Source organism: Pan troglodytes, chromosome 8 (genome assembly GCF_028858775.2).
Source record: "Pan troglodytes isolate AG18354 chromosome 8, NHGRI_mPanTro3-v2.0_pri, whole genome shotgun sequence".
NCBI lineage: Eukaryota > Metazoa > Chordata > Mammalia > Primates > Hominidae > Pan > Pan troglodytes.
The window spans coordinates 130,112,526-130,133,738 of record NC_072406.2 but is presented as its reverse complement, the minus strand read 5'-3'; the positions used below and the strand labels follow the sequence as shown (position 1 = coordinate 130,133,738).

Sequence of the window (21,213 nt, the reverse complement as noted above, 5' to 3'; positions counted from 1 at the left end):
TAGTTGTAAATAACTGTCCTGGGTGGTACAGTTGGTAAGTGCTGATAGAGATAAAAATTATAGATTAGATGGATAAGGTTAGGCAGTCTAGGCATTACAGAAAAGGTAGAACTAAAAGTCTCGAAGGATGGATCTGTGAAGACAGAGAGGTAAAGATAAATGAGAAAAGGTAGAGAGGTAAAAATGAATGTGTGAAGTGGTTCTCAGGGACCTAACCTGCCTAAAACTGTTAAGGGTTAGAAGTAGTAGTGAAGATGTGACCTTATTAGTATGAATTTAGCATACCAGAATGAAGAATTTGCATCTAATTCTATAGAATGTATGAAGAGTTTTCCATATATGACTGATGTGATGAAAATACTATTTTAGGAAAACTCAGAGAACAGTGCCATTGCTGTTATATACGTAATAATGCCGGAATCGGAAGAGGTGCACATGAACTCAGAAAAACTGCATTTCTAAGTGTGATTTTAGATTCCGAACAAAAACTTCTTGTAGTGAAACATTTTAATGATGTAACTTATAGAAGCAGGACAATAGTGAAATTATTGTGGCATAAGAAATTTGCAGATATTAATGTGTATTAGAGGTACACTCTTTAAATCAGTGGGCACCTGTTTTAGCTGTTCTTTGAATAGTTTATTTTTTTTCTTCACGCAGAAACATTTTTAAAAGCTGACTGAAAGTTGGATAGGATAATGTACAATTTCTAATAAGATCATTGTATTCATCTGTTGGGGGATGGCCCTGGGAATTTTATTTTACACAAAACAATATATTCTTTTCTGGCAAAAATTTTATAATTTAATAGCCCCACTGAAACAAACTCTTGACTGCCAAGAATGTTTTAAGGCTGGGCTTATCAGCTTGGGTTGCAGAGTGGTGAAAATCCCCCAGTCATGCCAGCAGTTGCTTCTAAGAAGCAAGTGTAGGAGCCTGTGGCTTGCATCGCCCAACTGGGGGGCCCCTGGAAGTCTGGCTGCCTTGATGTCCCTCCTTGAAGGCTCTGCAGAGATGGCTGGGGCTAGGAAAGTGGGTGCTTGCTGGCCAGGGGCTTCATTGCAGGCTGTTCTTAAACACCTGAGGCCTTCCTGGTAACCAGAGGACACCGTGACTTCTCCAAAACATAGCTTTGTCATAGGCCCACACAGAGCCAGCTTGGGATGCTTTTGGCCAGGGTGTTGTGGGCCTTCTGTCTTTTTTCACCTGCTTCACAGGGACCAGGGATGCCTTGCTTGCACCCTCATGGAAGAGTCACATCTCTCTACTTTATCCTTACACTCCCTCCTTGCAGGAAAAGCTTGATCAAGACCACTGGGTCTGTCTTGATCACGTAGACAGGCAGAGCCTGTGCTGGGTTTGGCCCTGCAGGTGCCTTGCTGTCATCACTCCTGCCCACTGTTTTGCTGCTAAAATGAACAGGACTTGATTACACACACACACACACACACACACGATGATGATGACTAATGGATACGTAGCAGGTGGTGGGCAAGGGTCTACTCAGGGTAACAGACCAAACACAACACAGCTTCCCAAAGTGACAAATTTCCTGAAGATATAGGGAGAAAATATTCATTTTATATCAAGAGACACATGATTATATTAGTAAAATGCAAAAATTCATCTGAGTTTTTAACTTGAGATGTCAAATTGTATGCTTGTTGTTGGATTTATTCTTATGTATTAGAATATTAAAGAGAAAAAAGGGTGAGAAGCTTAGTTTTAAAGGAATGGAGAACTTTTGGAATCCATAGGCTTTATGTTGAAATTTGTGGGTTGTTTGACTATCTTTGAAATAATTATTTCTATTCTATTCTTTTTTTTTTTTTTTTTAAGACAGAGTCTCACTCTGTTGCCCAGGCTGGAGTGCAGTGGCGTGATCTCAGCTCACTGCAGCCTCCGTCTCCCAGGTTCAGGCAATCCTCCTGCCTCAGCCTCCCGAGTAGCTGGGATTATAGACACATGCCACCACATCCGGCTAAGTTTTGTATTTTTTAGTAGAGACAGGGTTTCACCATGTTGGCCAGGCTGGTCTTGAACTCCTGACCTCAAGTGATCCGCCTGCCTCCTCCCAGAGTGCTGAAATTACAGGCGTGAGCCCCTATTTCTGTTCTTTACCAGGAGAAATGTGTAAGTTAGACTTGATTGACTATTATAATAGTCAAACCAAGCCTTAATTTCATTGATGTCTGTAAATCCTCAAGTTCTAGGACTTTCACCAACAACATATTCATTATTATTCATTATGGAAAAGCAGCTAGGTCTGAATTTGCTGTCCGTGATCTTTGGTGTCACTGACCACAATTTTTAATTGTCTTGCCTCTGAGAGCTCATAAAAGATACCCCATGAGAATATTAATAAGTAAATTACTGTTAATCCCCATAGACATTTATGTATTAGGTTCTGTTTTGTCATCCAGGTTTTGGTGTACATGCCCAGTCCCAGGAGACAGAATGTAGTCTTTTCATCTATAATATCATTAATTTGATTTGGTACTGAGTTTTTTGCTTTTTTCTAAAAAGAAAGAAAAAATATTGAGTTTCGTCTTGCCTCTTAAGGCTTATTTGCATGTATAATGAACGTAATTGGAATGTGCTAAAGATTCCAATGAAATCTCTCTAGTGGAATCTCTTTGGGCACTTCACTTTTTTAGAGCTTTGGAAAGAGCATTATTAAAGAACATTAAAAAACAAAAACTTCAACATGTAACCTCTGTGGAATAAACGTTTTCAGGATTTACCAGAAAAATCTCTAATTAATCTGTATTGTGTCAAATACCTATCCTGGTAGACCTAGTTGGTATACTCGATAAACTGGCTAATTGAATTGATTCTGTTGGCAGTCCACCAGTTTGAAAATGTGTTTTAATTCCTATTGACTTAAATATGAGAATAATTCTTTGTATCTTAAAAAGAACTGAAAAACACTCCACTAATGTATCATCAGGTATAGATATAAGTAATCTTGCTTATTCAGGAAAATTATTTCTTCCACTCTTTGGGGACTTGGTATCTTGTTGGTGGAACTTATATTGCCCTAACATAGATGTACTCAGTCAACTCACCCCGGTTTTTACACATTTTTATTAAGTACTGGTTATTAATGTATTCAGCATACTTTTGTTAGGAATTTTTCATGCTGGCACTGTGTCAGATGCTAGGAATGAAAAGAGGAATGAGATATGGTTCCTTCCTTTAAGTGGCTTGCAGTAGAAAGGGAGGGGATCCAGGGGTAAGATACACAGAAGCAAACTTTTATACCATATATTTGAAAAGCACTTTTGTCAAACAAACCATTTTCATACTCATTTCTTTTAACCCTCTTTTAATTCTACGAAATAGATGGTAGCATTTCTGTTTCTTAATTTGAAATTTAGAGCAGTGAAGTAGATTGTTCCTTGGCATTAGGGGATGGGCAATAAGTCTGGAAAGGTAAATTGGATAAAATCCAGTGGACTTTGAAAGCCAGTCTAAGAAATTTTGTCATTATTCAGGAGGAGGTTGGAGGTCAAAAGTTTTTTGACAGACGAATAATGAGGTTAGACTTGAGCTTGAGAATGCCATATTCAGTATGCATAGGCTGGATTGGACAAGGAGGGATGGGCAGAGACTGTGAAGAGGCTGTTGCAGTAGTGTCAGCAGAAGACAGTTTGGTCTTATGGTCAGAAAGGTAGCAGTAAAAATGAGCAGGGAGGGAACGATGAGAGTTCTGTGGCAGAGGCTGAATGGTGAGAACATGGCAGTTTATTTGTGAGGCATGTAAGCTGAAGACTGGAGTGAAGGGTGTCTCTGAGGCTTCACCTTTGGTGCGCAGGAGATTGGTGGTATGAGTAGGAAGAAAACCAGACAGAACTGTTCTAAAAGACATGATTGGTCTTTCAGGGACAGGTAGGATATTCGATCTAAGATTTTGATCAGACATTTGTAAGCATGACATTATAAAGGGTAAAGAGATTGGTGGTTGAAAAGATTTACTACTCCTCCATCCATATAGGGATGGTAGTTGGTGGTGAGAGAATATGAAATCTCCAAGGTAGAGCGGAAAAGGCCTGAAAACAACCTTAAGAAATATCCAATGTTTCCCACCTAAGGGTGAAGAGGAAGATAACAAGGAAAAGGAGTGATTGGAAATATAGGACAAAAGTTAGGCTACCAGATAGCAAGAAGAGTGAGTTTCAAAAAGGAGCACCCATTTGGTATCACATGGAGCTGAGAGGTTAAAGAGTGAGGTGATTTTAGTGAAAATAGTTTTTTGGTGGCCTTCGTCAAAGAAGCAATGAGTATTGGTGGTGGGAGTTGTGTTTCAGGTTAAAGAATATGAATGAGTCAAGGTAACACAGTCAGCAAGGGCTACTTGGTAGGGTTTAGAGATTGGCAAAATAAAAATGGTAGAATGTCCAAGAGATAATGGACTGTCGACGAGTCCCGGTGAGTAAATACAGGTGGATTAGGAGACAACTGGGATGATAGCGGGAGTGCACCAGCAGGTCTCTAGGAGAGAGGGAGTGTCAGAGGTGAGATTGATCAGATGGGATTCTGATTGTATGAGATTTTATGGTATAAGATTTTATTGATTACTGTTCCTTTGGAAACATGTTCAGAGAAATTCAGTTTGTGAAAATGTCTTATAAATTGTAAGGCAAAATGTAAATATGAGGTGGTATTATTCAAATCCAAGTCACTTGAAGTAATTACACCATTTTACATACTGCAGGAGCAATGAATCTTTAAAAATGCAATCCTAAATGGAAAATAATTTTGAACACAAGTACTCCAGCTCTGTGAATTGGAAAAGCATATTGTTAAATGAAGGCCAGGAGTTTGTGTGTGTGTGTATGTGTAGGCAGGGTGGGTGGGGGGAGGCTAGCAGTGAATTATCATTTACAAAGTAAGAAGAGGCTATGCATATTTTGAAAAAAAAAGTTAAAATAAGTAGTTATGGAGCATAAGCCAGAAATTGAAGGGCAAAGGGAAGTATAGGTAATTCATATGAGTAATTATTTTTCTTTGGTTCTTTCTTTCTAATAGAGAAATAGAACAAACCTTTTTCCTAAATTATTTTACATTATTAAGTGAATGGTTTATGGCATTTATTTTATATTCATGTATCAGTTAAGAACCTAATAGGAAACAAATGACACACTCAAAACGAATAATTGAGGGAAGTTTAGTGGAGAGGTGTCTGCAGGGTTAAGGACATCAAGAAGGAATAGTACAGCACCAGGGACCAGCATTGCATGCTTAGCTGCAGCTGTGGCTGTAGGTAGAGATGCTACTGCAGCCCAGCAGGGAGGGAGGGGAGCGGTGCTGGGATGGGGCTGGGGGAAGGGGAGTAAATACCCTGCCTCCTATGCTTTCAGTGCTCCGACCTCTTGGAGGTGCCTCCCGGTGGCAGAACATAATAAGCCAGTGGGCAAGCCCAGGTGATACACTCTCCAGAGGTCAGTATCCTGGGGTGTAGTGAGGGTCAGAGTGGAGCAGGAGGGGCAAACAGAAAATCAAGAGCACAGTTATTTCCAAACCTGTTGCATTTCAGCCATTATTCTGTCTCTTTTAGACTAAATCTAAGACTTTTCTGAATCATTTCTGGTTGGAAGAGCCTCATGAAATTGCCCTGGACTCATTGAAACCAGCCAACAGTGAGCTCACAGTAGAACTGACAGTTCAGAGCAGCTCTGTGGAAGAAGCAGAGTTTATGACTAAAGAGTTTGGACTGTGGAGTGGGGCTGCCTTTCTTTCATCCTAACTGGGCCACTTACTAACTGTGTTACCTTGGATAAGCGCCTTACCATCTCTGTGCCCATTTCCTCATCTGTAAATGAGGATAAATAGAGCACTCAGGTCATAGGATTGTTACAAGGATTAAGTGAGTTAACATGTAAAGTGCTCAGAAAGTTACCATGGTTAAAGTCCAATAAATACAATTGCTTTTAGGATGTTTTTCTATGCTTCATTATCGATGAAATACACGGGGTGTTTCTCTTTTCCTCCTTTTAGACTCACTGAAGATTTTTGTTATATTATGTCACAGTTCTCAGTATATACCTTTGTCATGAAAGTGAAGCCCCAAGTCTCTTTTTTTTTTTTTTTTTCTTTGAGGCAGAGTCTCGCTCCTTCCCCCAGGTTGGAGTGCAGTGGCGCGATCTCGGCTCACTGCAAGCTCTGCCTCCTGGGTTCACGCCAATCTCTTGCCTCAGCCTCCTGAGTAGCTGGGACTACAGGCGCCTGCCACCATGCCCGGCTAATTTTTTTTTGTATTTTTAGTAGAGACGGGGTTTCACCGTGTTAGCCAGGATGGTCTCGATCTCCTGACCTCGTGATCTGCCTGTCTCGGCCTCCCAAAGTGCTGGGATTACAGGCATGAGCCACCATGCCCAGCCGTGAATCCCCAAGTCTCTAGAGCCCTCTTGGTTAAGATCAATAGGACACACTCCTTGGAAAATAGTTAATGTCAGTTCTTCTGTGATAGTTTGAAGTTATACTTATTTCCCATACACAATAAGGAGTTGACTGGCGCTTGAGAAAGTTACTCCTGTCCTGCCCCTTCCCTCTTCCTCCTCTTCCCTCCTCCCAGCCAGGTGGCACACCTCCTGGATTTCACATTTAATTTGAATTCACTTCTTAAATACAAAATGAGTCAAGGTGTAGGCCAAAATGGACTTTGCTTTGTAATTCCAGCAGTAATGGGGTTTGGAAAGAGATATTATGGAAGGTGTAATAATTCTCTAAATACTTAAAAATACTTATTTTTAAATGCCCTCCAAAGAGCTTGTTGTTATGTGACTTCTCATTGAAAGATTTAAAATCCTAGAACCAGGAATTTATGGTTTACATTGTCTTATAAAAGCACTGTTAACCAGTTTTAATAGATCTTTGTTCTTATGTAGGGTTTTTTTTTTTAATCTTTGCAAGCACTGTACACTTTTTACTCTGAATAGTTTCTCCTCCTTAGGTATTCTTGTTCCAAAAGAATATATATGTTTAAGAAAGAGAAACAAAAAAAACAAAAAACAAAAAAACCCACTTTGATCTCTGCCAAATGCCGTAGTGATTACTGTGGTGATCAGTTTTTTTGCTCTAATGATTGAGTTATTTTCTGGCCGATATATGGAAGGTTAGTCCATAGCACAAATTAAAGGACAGTTTCAAGACCTCACTGATTTACTTCTTATCTCTTTACTTATTATTTATTTTAACTTTGAGGTAAATTAACAAGTGATATTGTAGAAGAGATACTAGTGATTCCTAGAAATATTTGAAAACATTTCAAATTTTAGAATTAGAGTTTACTGGGGAAAATTCTTTAATATTTGGAAATATCTCAAAGTAAAACTGTTGATGCTTTTGCGTAAAAACTTCAGAATGTTAAGGTAAGTCATTTTATTTAAAATAACTTTAAAAATACTAATTTAAAATGTTTAAATTCTGTAGTTTCATTTTACATAGACTCCTTTTTAAATGTGAGTGTATCTAGGTTTATTTTGCACCTGATTAAAAACACCGTTTTCCTTAACCTGTCAGCAGCTCGGCTGAGCAGTCAGACCGGATTATTCGATATCTTGTCTGACATGAGGACGGCAGTCCAAAGAGAAAGATATCACAAATTGGTGCCACACTTCAATAAATAGAGACATTTTATTTTTCACCAAGCTAATTCAATCCAGTTCAGTTAACTCTTTTTTCCCCATTAAGGACAGATCAAAAAAGGCAGCCATGAATGACTGAGTTCGTCAAGTGTTTGACACGTCAGTGTGTGAATATAAAGCAGACCACAAGGGAGGGGTTCTGCCTTTAGACTTCAGACAATACCCAGTACAAGAGCCTCTCACTCAGATCTGCACTGTGGGGAGCTGGAGAGAGTGGCTCAGATCACTCAGGTAGAATGGGAAGTAGCCAGGCTTGCCGCACTGCAAACCCTTCCCCTTAGAGTTGTGACATTTTCAGCATTCTTAGGAATTCTCAGGCATTTTTGAGCAGCCATTGAGTTGCATTTTAGTTTTATAAGCTGTGATTGGCTACTACATATGGTTAGTTTTGTGATTTTGATAAAATCTTTATCCTAAATGTTGTTCCTTGAAAACCCTTATTGCAATAAATATAATACCGATATTTCTGTTTCTTAGTTCAGTGATTTCTTCCTGAGACATATACTGAAATTTGTATAGTCATAATACTGTTCAATCTCAAGGATACAATGAGATGGATTATGCCACCAAATATAAAATGTTTAAATATTTACAAGAAAAGATTAACATTGTCCAAAGCTTACCTCCTGCTCTACGGATTGGGCCTGAGGAATGCGTCATCAGAACCTTTATGGGCTCCTGCCGACCCTGCTGCCTCGCTGCCAGTCTCCTCCGTGTCCTGCAGCGACACTACTGTCTGACAGCCCCAGGCCACGCCATATGTTTGCAGAGCCCTCCTTGTCTAGCCTGCCAAACATATCCTTCATGTCATTTTAAATCCTGCTTTTTCCATGAATTAGGCATTCCTTGACTAATTGCTGTGATAGAACATTTCATTTCTCTATGAGGTCTAAAAATTTAATTATCCAGAGTGCTCTCCCCCACCTCCCACAAGTACATCTCTACCGTGTGCCTTCTCGAAATGCAACATTGTTATTCTCTGATTCATCTATGTGGCCTATATGTTCAGGGCTTCCGCAGTGCAGCCAGTGCTCACTAAGTAAATCTGTATACGGGGAATGGGGCTAGGGCTGTGTATCATAGGAGGACGCAGTCGAGAGCCAGACAGCTCCACCAGCTACTAACAGAATGACCACACGCAAGTTACCTAACCTCTCTGTGACTTGTTTCCTTACCTTTAAAATGAAGATGTGGAAGATACTGGGCCGTAAGACTACCGTAAGGATCATGAAGATTAAATGAGTTAATTTTGGTAAAGTGCTTAGAACAGCATCTGGCACACATTAAGTGCTATGTAAAAGTTTATGAAATAATTATTTCATTATTTTATTTATGAAATAAAATAATGTTCTATCTGGTAGTCACAGTGCTAAGTGTTTTCCATGTAGTTAACTCATTGAATCTTCACAGGAGTCTTATGTGGTAGATACTGTTGCCATCTCCATTTTACAGATGAGGGAACCAAGACATAATCAAAGTTAGGTAACTTGCTCAAGGTCACAGGGCAGAAACAGGATTTGAATTCACACCACCTGGCTCCAGCCACTTCTCTGCTTGCAAGCACCTTGTATGCTGTCGGGCCTGAGTGTATATCATTTTGTTTTTTAGAATATCCCAGTCAGATGGGAGATGTAGCAGAATGTGTTTCTTGACCTATTAGAAAACATGCTGTGAGATAATGGGGTAGGAGAGATTAATCCCACTGGACCCCCTGTTGGCTACCTTGGATCGAAAATCAGAGAGGATGGAAACCACATGTGTTAGCAGCTGCTACCACGGCACTCTAGGCTAAGGTGGACTATGTGAGAATGCTTTTTGGATTTAGTTTTTGTCTTTTAAGCCACTCCTTTGTGGGCTCTTGATGCTTTGCTGGTATAGTGACTTGAGTCCAGGACCATGCAGAATACCATAAAGATGTTAAGAAAATGTGCCAGCCACACAGGCCTTTAACTGGTGCTTTGTAGGTTTTTAAAACATGTTTCACTCTCTCTACATGCACCCCAGCTCTGCTGAAATACTAAATTTATCCTCAGGAGTTCTAGTTAGAAAAGGCAAACAATCACTTCTGGAAGCTAGTACTTCAAATCTTAGTCATAGCCAGTGAAATCTTGGTTACATGGGAAACTCTCTGGAGGTGGTTGTACATGTGTGCCCTGTACATCTTAGAGCGTAGGATTTGTACACGTAATTACAGATACTTTACCAACATTATATCCAGTGTCCAGACTTTTTGTCACACAATCAAAAGTTTTAAAAGTAAATTTCTTAAATCTTCAAAGGATGCCAGTTATTTTACTGGCAAGGGACAGATAATGAAAACATACATATTTTACAGTTGTTGTTTTGTGCATGGAATAAAAAGGTTCTTAGGACACTAATGCTTTGTGAAGGTTTTAAAGGCTAATACCTTTAAGTGCTGGGTAAAAATTAAACTTGAATGGCACCGATGAAATATTTACTCATCAGATGGCTTTGAAGTTTAGCGTCTTTTGGTTGCAGTCCCATCTAATGGACATGTTTCAAAGAAGAAAATAGTTATAGCATTCAGCTGTGATGTTTTCTTCACTGCATGGAAGAAATCTGTGTTGTTTTGATTCGTTTCAGTATTTAAATTTTCAAGACTAGCTACTTAGAAATCACATTAACGAGAGAAATGTTTCCCACAATTCTGAATTTATTCTTATTGATAGGGTAATGTTTGAAAGCTGAGTTTTCTAACACTTATGGCATTTTAAAACAGATTGCTTTAACTCTTTTATTCTATAATCTTTCCAACCTAAATTTACTTAATTCTCCCTAGTTTTATATCAGAGGGCCTAAGGTGAGTGACTGTGTGTAAATATAATGGGAAATCTCTCACACAAATTAGTTTTGCAAAATATCTTGCTGGATAAAAGTGCTATGTTTAAAGTTGTTTAGAAACTTCCTATTTCATTCTTCAGTTCTGATAACTAAAAAGTTTTCCTTCAAAGTTTGAAATTGTAATGATGCTTTAAGAATGTTGGGGAAATACTGGATTTTTTTCTACTTCTTGGATTAAATTTCACTCATCTGAGTAATGTAGGGCTTTAGAAATTTGTATTACAATGTTGGTTAAAATTTTTCTATTTTTATGTTTCCTCCCACGTGAGTTATGACACTTTTAACATTTGTTTGTGTTTTATTAGTTTTCATATGAGTCCAACAAGCAATGAAGACCTCAGGAAAATCCCGGTAAGTTGCTGAAGGGGTTAGAGGGTTGTCAAAGAGTAAGCTGGTCTTTTTCTCTGGCACACATTTCTAAAAATGCCTTTGTCTTCTTGCCTTCTGCCTCACTTACCTAAGAATTGTAGCTTAGCTTAGTAATTTTAGGAGAAAGAAAGAAAGTAAAATACAATCTTTGCCTTTAATATACAATAGGGTATGACTCGTATGATCTATGAAAGTTCAAGCAAAATTGGTTATAATTGAAGCCAATTTAGAATATACGTATTTTGTTTACAGACTTTTGAAATTAATATGCAAGCTGTATGTCAGGGTCAAATTTGTGGTTATGAAATAAGAGCACGTAGAAAAGACTATTTTTTGTTGTTGTTGGGACAAGGATTGAAGAAAGAATAAAGCTGCTTGTTAACATTCAACAATAGAAAAGCATCCTGGCAGGAGAGCCAGATAACCAGGAAAGTATTTGAAAGAACAAATACTTTAGGACACTTATCTTTCTCGTCAGAACAAAACCAAATATGTTAACAGGATTGGTAGCGACCACCTAAATCAACTCACGTATTTTGCAAGGATTATTCAGATAATCTGAACTTTATTGTAGTATTTGAAGTCCAGTATTTAATCTCTGTTCAGAGTTCCATTGCATCTGCAGTCAATTCTAACTATATTAAACGTAGAGAATAAATTACTTTGCCAAAATATGGGCGAATGTTCTTGGTAGAAAACGAAATTCTCACTGAATAACAGAAATAGAGGCTTTATTCCAAGACACTGGTGGTTGCTGTTTCAACCATCTGTCCTTGATGTGTGCGATCCAGATGTATAGTAAGAATTTTTTTAGACAATCCCATATCACATATCACTATTTTTTAGGATGTGACATGGCTAGAAGAAGCTAAGGTGGGTTTAGGGTTTATTTTCTAAGCCATTCTAAATGCAGTTGTTTATCTTTAAAATTGTGGAAACTGTAACAGAAGCACAGGACTTTGTACTGTGTTTTTGCTGTTTTATTTAAACGATTCGTAGGTTTTGATATTTTATAAATTCTCAAGTCTTTATAATATGGCAGTCTGGCGAGAAGTGTGAGAAAATATGAAGTCAGCCTTTGATCAGATAGTAAAATGAATTCTATCAGGCGGTTACTTAATCTCAAACAAAATGCAACATCAAAAAAATCGATTTAATGTGTAGCTATTGTTTATTAAGTAACCTTAATTACAATTTCGATTGCTTGTAAATGTACTTTTCCAAATCTTGTAATTTATTGCTGTAAAAGCATCCTTAGAATTCTTTAAAGAAATAAAATGTGAAAATTGTTTTAGTTAAAGGATTTAAAGGTGATAAAAGAATCCTTGATGTGTGATTATTTTTCTCTGGAATACTAACTATTCTAAATGACAGTTAAAGGATTACTAGGTGTTGTTAATTTACTGCAAGATACAATTAAGAGGAGGAAGCGCATCTTCGTACTGATCATGGTTGAAGAAAAGCATTCGAACAATTTTTATGTTGAAGATTATAAGATGTTTGAAGTAATTTACATTAAGTTCTCCAATAATAGCCATCCACCAAGTTATTTTTTCTCCCTCTGGACATAGTATTTTGTAATTAAGTTTGTATGTCTTATATGCTAGTGCCAACACCTGTCTGTGAAAGCACAGTGTTTAAACAGGAGCAGTAGCCAGTTGAAAGGGCAGTGTGAGCTCTTTAAGGCCTAATTAAGAACTGAAAGGGAGATGAAGGGAGTAGGACAAAAGATGTGAAAGTAGCTGAGATGATATTCCCAGAGCAAAGTTCCTCATTAGAACAATAATGAGATGATCAGAGAATGCCAAGCCTTCATTTTTTTTCTCTCTCTCTCCTCTAGTTGCCTTGGATGTCAGTTAGTACCCCACCAATATTTGGTTACCAGGACAACCTTTCTTTAAATCTTCAGTTATTTTGAGTCCTGATAATTTGCTTTTGTTTAAATTTAAATATTGTAAAAAATGTACATTTCCTAGTTTAAAAGGCTAGACTGTGTAAAGCAAAAATAGATCACTAGCAGTTCTCAAAATCTTATGCAAAACTGTATTATTTAAAATTCTGGGTTAGAAAACTTCATGTAGTAATTCTAATATTTTCTTACCAGTCCACATCTTCTATGTCTGCATATGGACATTTTTAACAGAGGTGGAGTAGAAATGAGAAAGGGTTGGTTGTAAAAGGGGAAGAGAGAAGAAAAATTTACATTAAATTTCAAAATAAGAAAACATCTTAAAAACATAAGTGCTGTCTGTATGGAGTACTGTAAGAAAAAATATTGAGCACTTTGGAGTAACCATTGTAAGTTGCATTTGGTCTTTGCCAGTTTAGAGAGTTATGAATTTTGCAAGTTTTTGCAAGAATAATCTTTCAAAAAAATAATTTTTATATTTACCTGAGAGTTTTCCTCTCTAAAAAAATAATTTTTGTAATGAGCATATGTTTTAATTTTCTATTGTTTATATTACTTAATCATTATTTTATTTGGAGTTATATCAACAAACAAATATATATATATATGTGGAGTATATCAGTCAATTTAAGAACCTCATGCCTAAAATTAGAAGGTTTACATTGTTTTCAAATATCAGATAAAATCTGGAACTAAGCATGAAACTGTTTTTAATTATTTTATATTCTTTTCCAGAATATAGTTCATAGTACATATGTTTCTAAGATGTTTTCCTGCCTAGAAACTTGATGCTAAAATTTGAGGTGAAATTTTCACATAAAAGGACAAACGGAAAATTTATTGAAAAGGCCAGAAATGTATTTCCGGGAAATCTGTCTACACATTAGTGTTAGATTGTTGTAAGGAAAAAAAAAAATAATCCAAATAACATATCTTTGTATTCTAGAGTATGGCTATAAAGTATGACCAGTAGTCTGAAATAATAATTGATTATTTTGAAAGATTAAACTATTAATTTATATCATGGCTTTAATTTATATCAAAACACAAATTTTTGAAACGTCTTTCATCTTCAGTGTCTTTAGAGAAATGTTACAAAAAATTTTTAACTACATTAACTGGTAATAGTGTTAAATATAACAGTGCACTTTTTTTTTTAACTATTTCATAGCTTAATTAGTTTGGAGAAATCAGTTTATATATGTGTAATTTTATTAAGATTAGAGAGACTTGAATAGATGCTTTTATTATGTTAAATAAAGAAAAAGCATAAAGCAGTCAGCTAATCAGTAATGAATCCCATTTAGCTTCCTTTCATTAATCCCTGCAATTCTCACAAGAACATGAATTTCTCAGTGAATGTTTTATTAGAAAAGTGAAATCACATTAGTTAGAGTTTATTAGTTTTTAAAGTGTGGTTTAGAAAAATCACTTGGTATACCAGACAATTTTAGAGTTGAAAGGGACCATGGAGAACATCTCATCTATCAGATAAGGAAAGTGAGACCCAAGTTGCTTTCTCTCTCAAATTTATGCAGAATTACTCGAGTTGAAGTAAGACACTTTAGCTTATTTTTAAGAAATTTCAAAAGTATACCGAACTCTACACTGTGTCTTCTCTTTACTGTAGAAAACGGCTTAACATAATCTTTTATAAGAATGTAATTAATACTTATGTATCTCTAAACTATATATTATGACCAATTAAACTAGTAACTACGTGCGTGAGAGTGTGTGTGTGCGCGTGTGTGTGTAGACTTATAAAAGATTAATTGATCGGAGAGAGAAGTAAAACAACACTTATCTCTAGAATTGTCCTTTAATGGTTTTAGAACAATATTTGAAATGTTTTTAAGGATGAAGGAAATATGACTGAAACTTACATCTGTTTCCAGTTTCTAATGCTAAAATAAACTAAGTTGTTTTAGACATATTTTATAGAATTTAAACTCACTTCCCTTTAATATCCTCTCTATTCATTCTTGCTAACTCTGGTCTTTCATATTTCAATAGCCCTATACCTAATCTTAGCCCCTCCAAATGATTCCACTGTTGCCATTTTACTTTTCCTGGAACATAGCTTTAATCATATCCTTTCTCTGTTTAGAAACCTTCAGTGGCTTCCTATTTTCCATAGCAAAAGTCTAAATATTCTTTATACTACCATTCAGCATTCTTGGTGGTCTATTTCAAGCCTTCCATTTCGGCCCCTGTCTGCTCGCTGTCCTGTACAGCATTTTCCAGCCATGCTCTACAGAGTACCTGTTATTGGATTACCTGTTGGCCACTATGCCTTGAGCCTTGTTTCCTTCTTTGAACAAGCAGAGTTCACTGCTTGAAATGCCCCATTACGCATTTCTGCCTGCAAACTCTTGAAGGCCTAGCGCAAGCTGTATCTTCTCCACAAAGCCTGAGAGATTCTATGAAATTGGAAAAGTTTTTCAGTCCTGAATGTTTTCACTTATCCTGGAGAAGTGGGTGTGCTTCAATGACCCAAGCATCAAATTGGTATCTGTACTCTAGCTTCTCTTTCTCTGGTCTGGTAAAGTCCTGGTTCCTTGGGCTGAGAGGCTGGGGAAGTGGGGAGGGCCAGTGAAAAGTTAAACTTTGGCTTTTCTCATGAACACCCCCAAATACATAGCACTATTAAAGTAGATCCTGAAAACAGGGAAGGACAGTTTAATTCTTATTGGGGGTGGGGGTCATTCTGCATTCACCAGTCCCCATTCCCCATCCTCCACTGAATGGATTAGATAGTATTCCTTAAGAGCAAGAAAACCAATTTCCTCAATATTTTAGTTAAGTTTCCTTAAAGCCAAATGGAAATGTTTTAAAAGATAGTGATGAAAATTATTTTAAATTGTTGGGCTTAATGAGAGAACTATGATTTAAAAAGAATAAAAAATTGCTTAGTTGTAATTGGGCATTATGTTTTACAGAATGAAAACTCTTAATGCTATACACTATAAATAAAAGATGATGTTACAGGGCCTTGATTAAATTCCTGAGAAATATTTTTCTTTCACTTTTGATATAACATTAATATTAGAATGCTTTGTAATAACAGTGAATTAGTAACTGCCTTTTAAAAAACATTTTTGGTTATATTTATGCTTTTGCCTAAAAAGAATTTTTGTCAATAGAATAAAGTTAAGTAAATAGATGAAATGGGAGAGAATGCAAATATACTAACCATAGTATTAATATGGTTGAACTCTTGAGTTTCCTGATAACCAGGGTCAAAAAGGGAAAGAAGATAAATTAGATATTATTATAGGAGAAAGAAATAGACCAGTTACTCAGGGGAGGAAAAGTTCTGCCTGTTTCTAAATTAAAACAGAAGTTACTCCCATGGGGCTTCCTGTAAGGATAATCTTTGATTTAATTCCGAGTGCTTCCATTTTCATAGCAAATTAGAAAAGATCTTTGCTGTAACCATCTTCACTAAGAAGCCAAACATATAACATTAAATCACAGTTCAGTGGAAGCAGTTTCATAAGGACACAAGTCCGAGTGTATAGTTTTCAGTTACTTCTTACAGTTCCTCTGAGTTGACTTTTAGAAATCTTTAGTTTTCATCTATTTTAGTTGTATTTATTATAGAATATTTCATCTCTTAATGTAATCTTACATGATATAACCAGTCTCAGATATTAGGAAATTGCCCACAATGTTAGAAAGGGTTTTAGGATTTAGAGTTATAGTCAAAACTTTGGTGCATCTGCCCTAGTTCTTGCCTCAGGACTGGCTAGCCAATTTGTGAACTGTCACATTCACTCTAAGCAAGGCTAGCGAAAAACTTCATCAGGGTTTGAAAAACAAAAAGTCGAAGTTCCAGGTAATTCTTAATGTTTGTCCCAGATGTTATATCTATGAAAGTGACAGTCTTTATCCTGTTCTAGGACAGCAACCCCTTTGATGCCACTGCAGGGTATCGTAGTCTGACCTATGAAGAGGTTCTACAGGAGCTGGTGAAACACAAAGAACTCCTTAGGAGGAAAGACACCCACATCCGGGAACTCGAGGACTACATCGACAACCTCCTTGTAAGGGTAATGGAAGAAACGCCCAGTATTCTCAGAGTGCCATATGAACCATCCAGGAAAGCTGGCAAATTCTCTAACAGTTAATAAAGCCAATTGTATTGTATTGATAATTGGACAAAGAGAGAGAAAGAAAGAAGGAAGGAAGGAAAAACTTGTTACTGAAAGAGACTACACTATCAGGTTTCATTACATATTCTCCTTTATTGTGAAGAGTAGTTTTACCTGTAAATATTAGCAGGGACTATCAAGAGTGACCTTTGAAGCAAGCTAAATCATTTAAATGTTTAAATTGAAAATGGGCCAGATTCTCAATGAATAAGTGGTTCCTTAGGACTCACTCAGGTGCTGGTACTGACCCACTAATCTGCCATAGGCCCAGAAATATCTTCAGAAGTACGTGAGTTGTTCCTCAGGAATAGATTTTTCATAAAGCAGAATTGATGCTGTGGCTGGTTTCTCAGAAATCAGTTTGTAGAAATATTTAGCTTCAGGAATACTGCTCGTTATAAACACTACTAAAAAAACAGTTTATATTTTATATACACATATGTACATGAATATATATATATTCATGTATCTTGTATATAAAATATAGGCATATACCTCATATATACATGTGTTTTTAGAACATTTAGAAACAATTGATTGCCTCTAAAGTTAGGCTACCAATTTCTTGATTTGAAAATGTGTGTGCTCTATTGATGCAAGACAAGTCATCATTCCTACTGTCATGGTTTGTTATAGAGAAGCTGCTTCAAATCACTCTTGACTACATGGACCTTGGTTTCAAAGTGAGCTGCTATATATTATTCTAGCATCAAAGTTTTTCTCTTTCCCCAAAAGTGATGATCTCAAGTCCTTTTTTAAAGAATGACAAATTTTAGGAGACTTCATTAACTTCATAACAGCATGAATTTATTTGAATTAATTATCTTAACATTTGAGTTTGTTTAAGGTATAAGCAGAAGATAAGCTAATATAGCTTGTTTTGTTGAAATTCTGCATGCCTTTAAATCACTAGCAAAGCAAATACTATAAAGTTATATCTGAAAATAATTGTGGGAAGTATGTGATTGCCTGGTGTGTCTGATAACCCAAAGCAGCGGGCAGATTCCAGGAATGAAGAATTAGGCTTGGTTTCAGGTTACATAAATAATAGAGCAGATGGTTGCCTTTGGGTCTTGAACCAAAATAAGACTTACTAAAGGAAGAGTGAGTTTTTAGAAGAGACCTTTACTAGCGTGACATTATGCATTACTCCACATCCACCCTTTAAGAATTGATTTATTACAAAATTATGTTCTATTTTAAAGTCCACTCCCCCAAAATATTGATTTCTTCCATGGATTATTTTTATATGATTTGTACAAATTTTTTCTGAAATTTAAATTGACAAGCAATGTTATAAAAATATTGCTAATCTTCTGCTTGTTTTTCAGCCTTAAAAGTCTGAAATACTATAAAACACTGAGAGTATCTATGTCTTTCTGAATTTAAAATGAAAATTCATGTCCATATGGAGACTTACATATTCCCCAATCTTTCCATGAATTGCAGTTTTTTCTAATACTTATCTCTGTTAAGACTCCATTGAAAGTTAAATAAAAAGCCGATATAATAGTTTGGGATTTTTTTTTGCTTATTTTAGTATTTTGAATCAGAGAATACTTGGCCAAGCTCGTATTTGTAAACTAAAACCCCTTGTTATTTGTATCTTCTGCATTTCAGTTTTACTGTAAGAACATACGTTTTGAAATTATGAACTTTTTTTCATAAAAATTAAATGCTTTAAGAAATGGAGAAGGAAAAATAGCTTTTATCAATTTTTTTCTCCTCAAGATTCTGTAATAAACCTCAAAGTCTGGTATAGAATGGTATTTTCCCGTTTGAGGTCTTGGTAGTTTTTTTTTTTCTAAACATGGTGCCACTTTTAATTAACTAAATGTTACAAAATTCTCAGCATTTGTTTTTGTCTGGTAGTATTATTGAGTCTTTTCATACACTTCTTAAAATGTGAAAATCTATGTTTTCAGTATTATGACAGTATCTGCAGATACTATAATAATATGCTTTGGCCAAATTTGCTGTTTATAGAGTGAACCAAGATGTCAGTTTTGTATTGGGGATATGTTTTACATAAATAGAACTCATTTAAAAGTATGGTTCAAGTACTGCTCTTCTTTTTATGGGGAAATTGATTTTTAAGGAGCGATTCTTTTCCTATATAAAAGCTATTGAGGCTTAGCTTTATTCATACATGAGTGATTTGGTTATAACTCAATCAAAATTTTTATCTTTAAATCTGAGACAAGTATTATATTTAAAACTAGATCTATTAATACATTCATCACTGCCTGAAAATTTGCTGTTCTAATGTTTGTGAATTTTCACTCATTACCTAGAGTAAACTTACTGCATATTTTCATAATCAGTCAAAATAATAAAACTAAAAACAAAAAGAAAAAATTAGTTCCCAAGTAAATATATCAGTGTTTCCTGTGTTTGGGCAGAAGTGCAAAGTAGTTTTAATTTCTCACGTTGTAGAAAAAGAGGCCAAAAAGGTCACCTTAGTTTATTTTTCCAAAGCATAACTTTAGGTATTCTAATGTATTTTGTTAGTTGCTTAGAAATGGAAATAAAATATATGTGCTTATTAAATAATGCACAATACACTAGATTATAGAGTTTATTTTTGCTTTTATGCTTTAAAGAATGCATGCCCAAAACACTACTACCAACAAGAGGATTTTTTAAAATCACAGAATTGATATTTATCTCAAGACTATCTTAAGCTAATGTACTTCTGTTACATAATTAAACTATTTCTGCTATTATTTTTAAAGCGGTATTATTTTATAACCAATTCTAAAATTCAGCTTTAAAACTATTGAACATACCTTCCTACCACTTACGCTTCAAGTTTCATTTATTGAATACCAGGGTCATATCTTAGAATTGTATATAAAACAACATGTAACCCATTCATGAAAAACGTTTAAGTATTGCTTTTTGCTGCTATGTTCTGCATTGAGCCTAGTTTTGCCATTGTCCCCTGAATGTAGTATTATCCATAGATTATACATAACTACGTCTGTTGCTTTTGGCGGTAAATCAAGATTTAGTTGTAATTTTCCAGCAGTGAAAATGTTGCCTTGTATTTAAAAGGGTTTCATGAATGGAAACCTAAGTAAAACTAAGCTCATTAGTGACAGACTTGTTTTCTTCATGTTATTCCTCCAGCAACTCCCTCACCACCACGCCTCCCTGCCTACCATCCCCGGAAGGGTGCTTATTCTTTAACAAAGAGAATCTAAAAAAAAAAACAAAAAACTGTTGTCTAATATATCTACAGTAAATGTTACACTAGAGCTTTTATTTTCCTCTGTAGCTTTTCAGAAGAAGCAATTTACCTTGGATTTGTAAATCAAGCTGAAACTTTTTTGATGTTCATGTACTCATGTGTCTTGTAGGTGGTAGGTGTCACTTGTGTGTATGTGTAAGTGAAGTATGATGCATGCTCATTCACTTGGTCCCTTTGAAGTAAGGGAAAGGATCACAGTGCTGCTGGGCCATGATGGTATGTAGAAGGGTCTGTCAGCACACATGGAAAGCCCCCATTTGCACAGATGTAGAACTTTAATAATCCAGATGCAATCATTGGAAGTATTTAATATGCAATTGGTAGCACCTTAGCTAATTAATCTGCATATGAAGCATTTTCTGATATATTTAATAAGAGGTATAGAAGCTCTTCAAGCATTAAAATAGAGTTGATGTTTCATTCCATTTATTTTATCCATCAAAAAATGCACTCTCACAGTGGAGTTGAAGTCTAATACATGATACATGTGGGCCTGTTAATCTTCGAAGCTTCCAGATGGTTTGTGTTTTGAGGTACAAAAAAATGCTGCAGATCTAGAAATGCATATATTTAGCGGGTATTTGAAAGATAGAAACATTATTTATAACTGAAGAGTATAACACTTATCTTCTTAAGTAAATGCTCTCATAACTTGTATACATTTTTGCAGGTACAAATTCAAAAGTATGTAAGCATTGTATAATGTGACAATTGTATAATTTATGTAATCTGATGCATGAATCAGAATTTTTATATAATATATGATTATTGACTTATAGTTGATTAAAGTGTTTAAACTTAATTCAGTTGTCAACATTTATTACAGATACAGCGGTGTTACCATAATGGATTTATATATGAGTCCTCCTTGTTTTTTAATAAATACCTAGGATGCCTCTTATTTGGTGTATTGTAGCACATATTCTGTAAGACCTACAAACTTATTTTACTATGAAAATAGTTCTGAAAAGTCATTCAAAAGAGTAGTTTTTAAGTACAAGTGAACATTCTTCAACA

The 21,213-nt window shown here is 35.7% G+C and overlaps 1 protein-coding gene across 2 annotated transcripts in view; it reads left to right on the top strand.

Moving 5' to 3' along the window:
• RAB11FIP2 (RAB11 family interacting protein 2) overlaps positions 1 to 20,998 on the top strand; it is a 41,881-nt gene extending 20,883 nt beyond the window's left edge. For both annotated transcript variants that reach the window (XM_001152274.7, XM_003951767.6), the window contains 2 exons: positions 10,817 to 10,862; positions 16,692 to 20,998. In XM_001152274.7, coding sequence (XP_001152274.1) covers positions 10,817 to 10,862; positions 16,692 to 16,919 — 274 coding nt within the window. In that variant the 3' untranslated portion in view covers positions 16,920 to 20,998. The remainder of the gene's footprint in view (positions 1 to 10,816; positions 10,863 to 16,691) is intronic.
• The last annotated feature ends 215 nt before the right edge of the window (positions 20,999 to 21,213 follow it).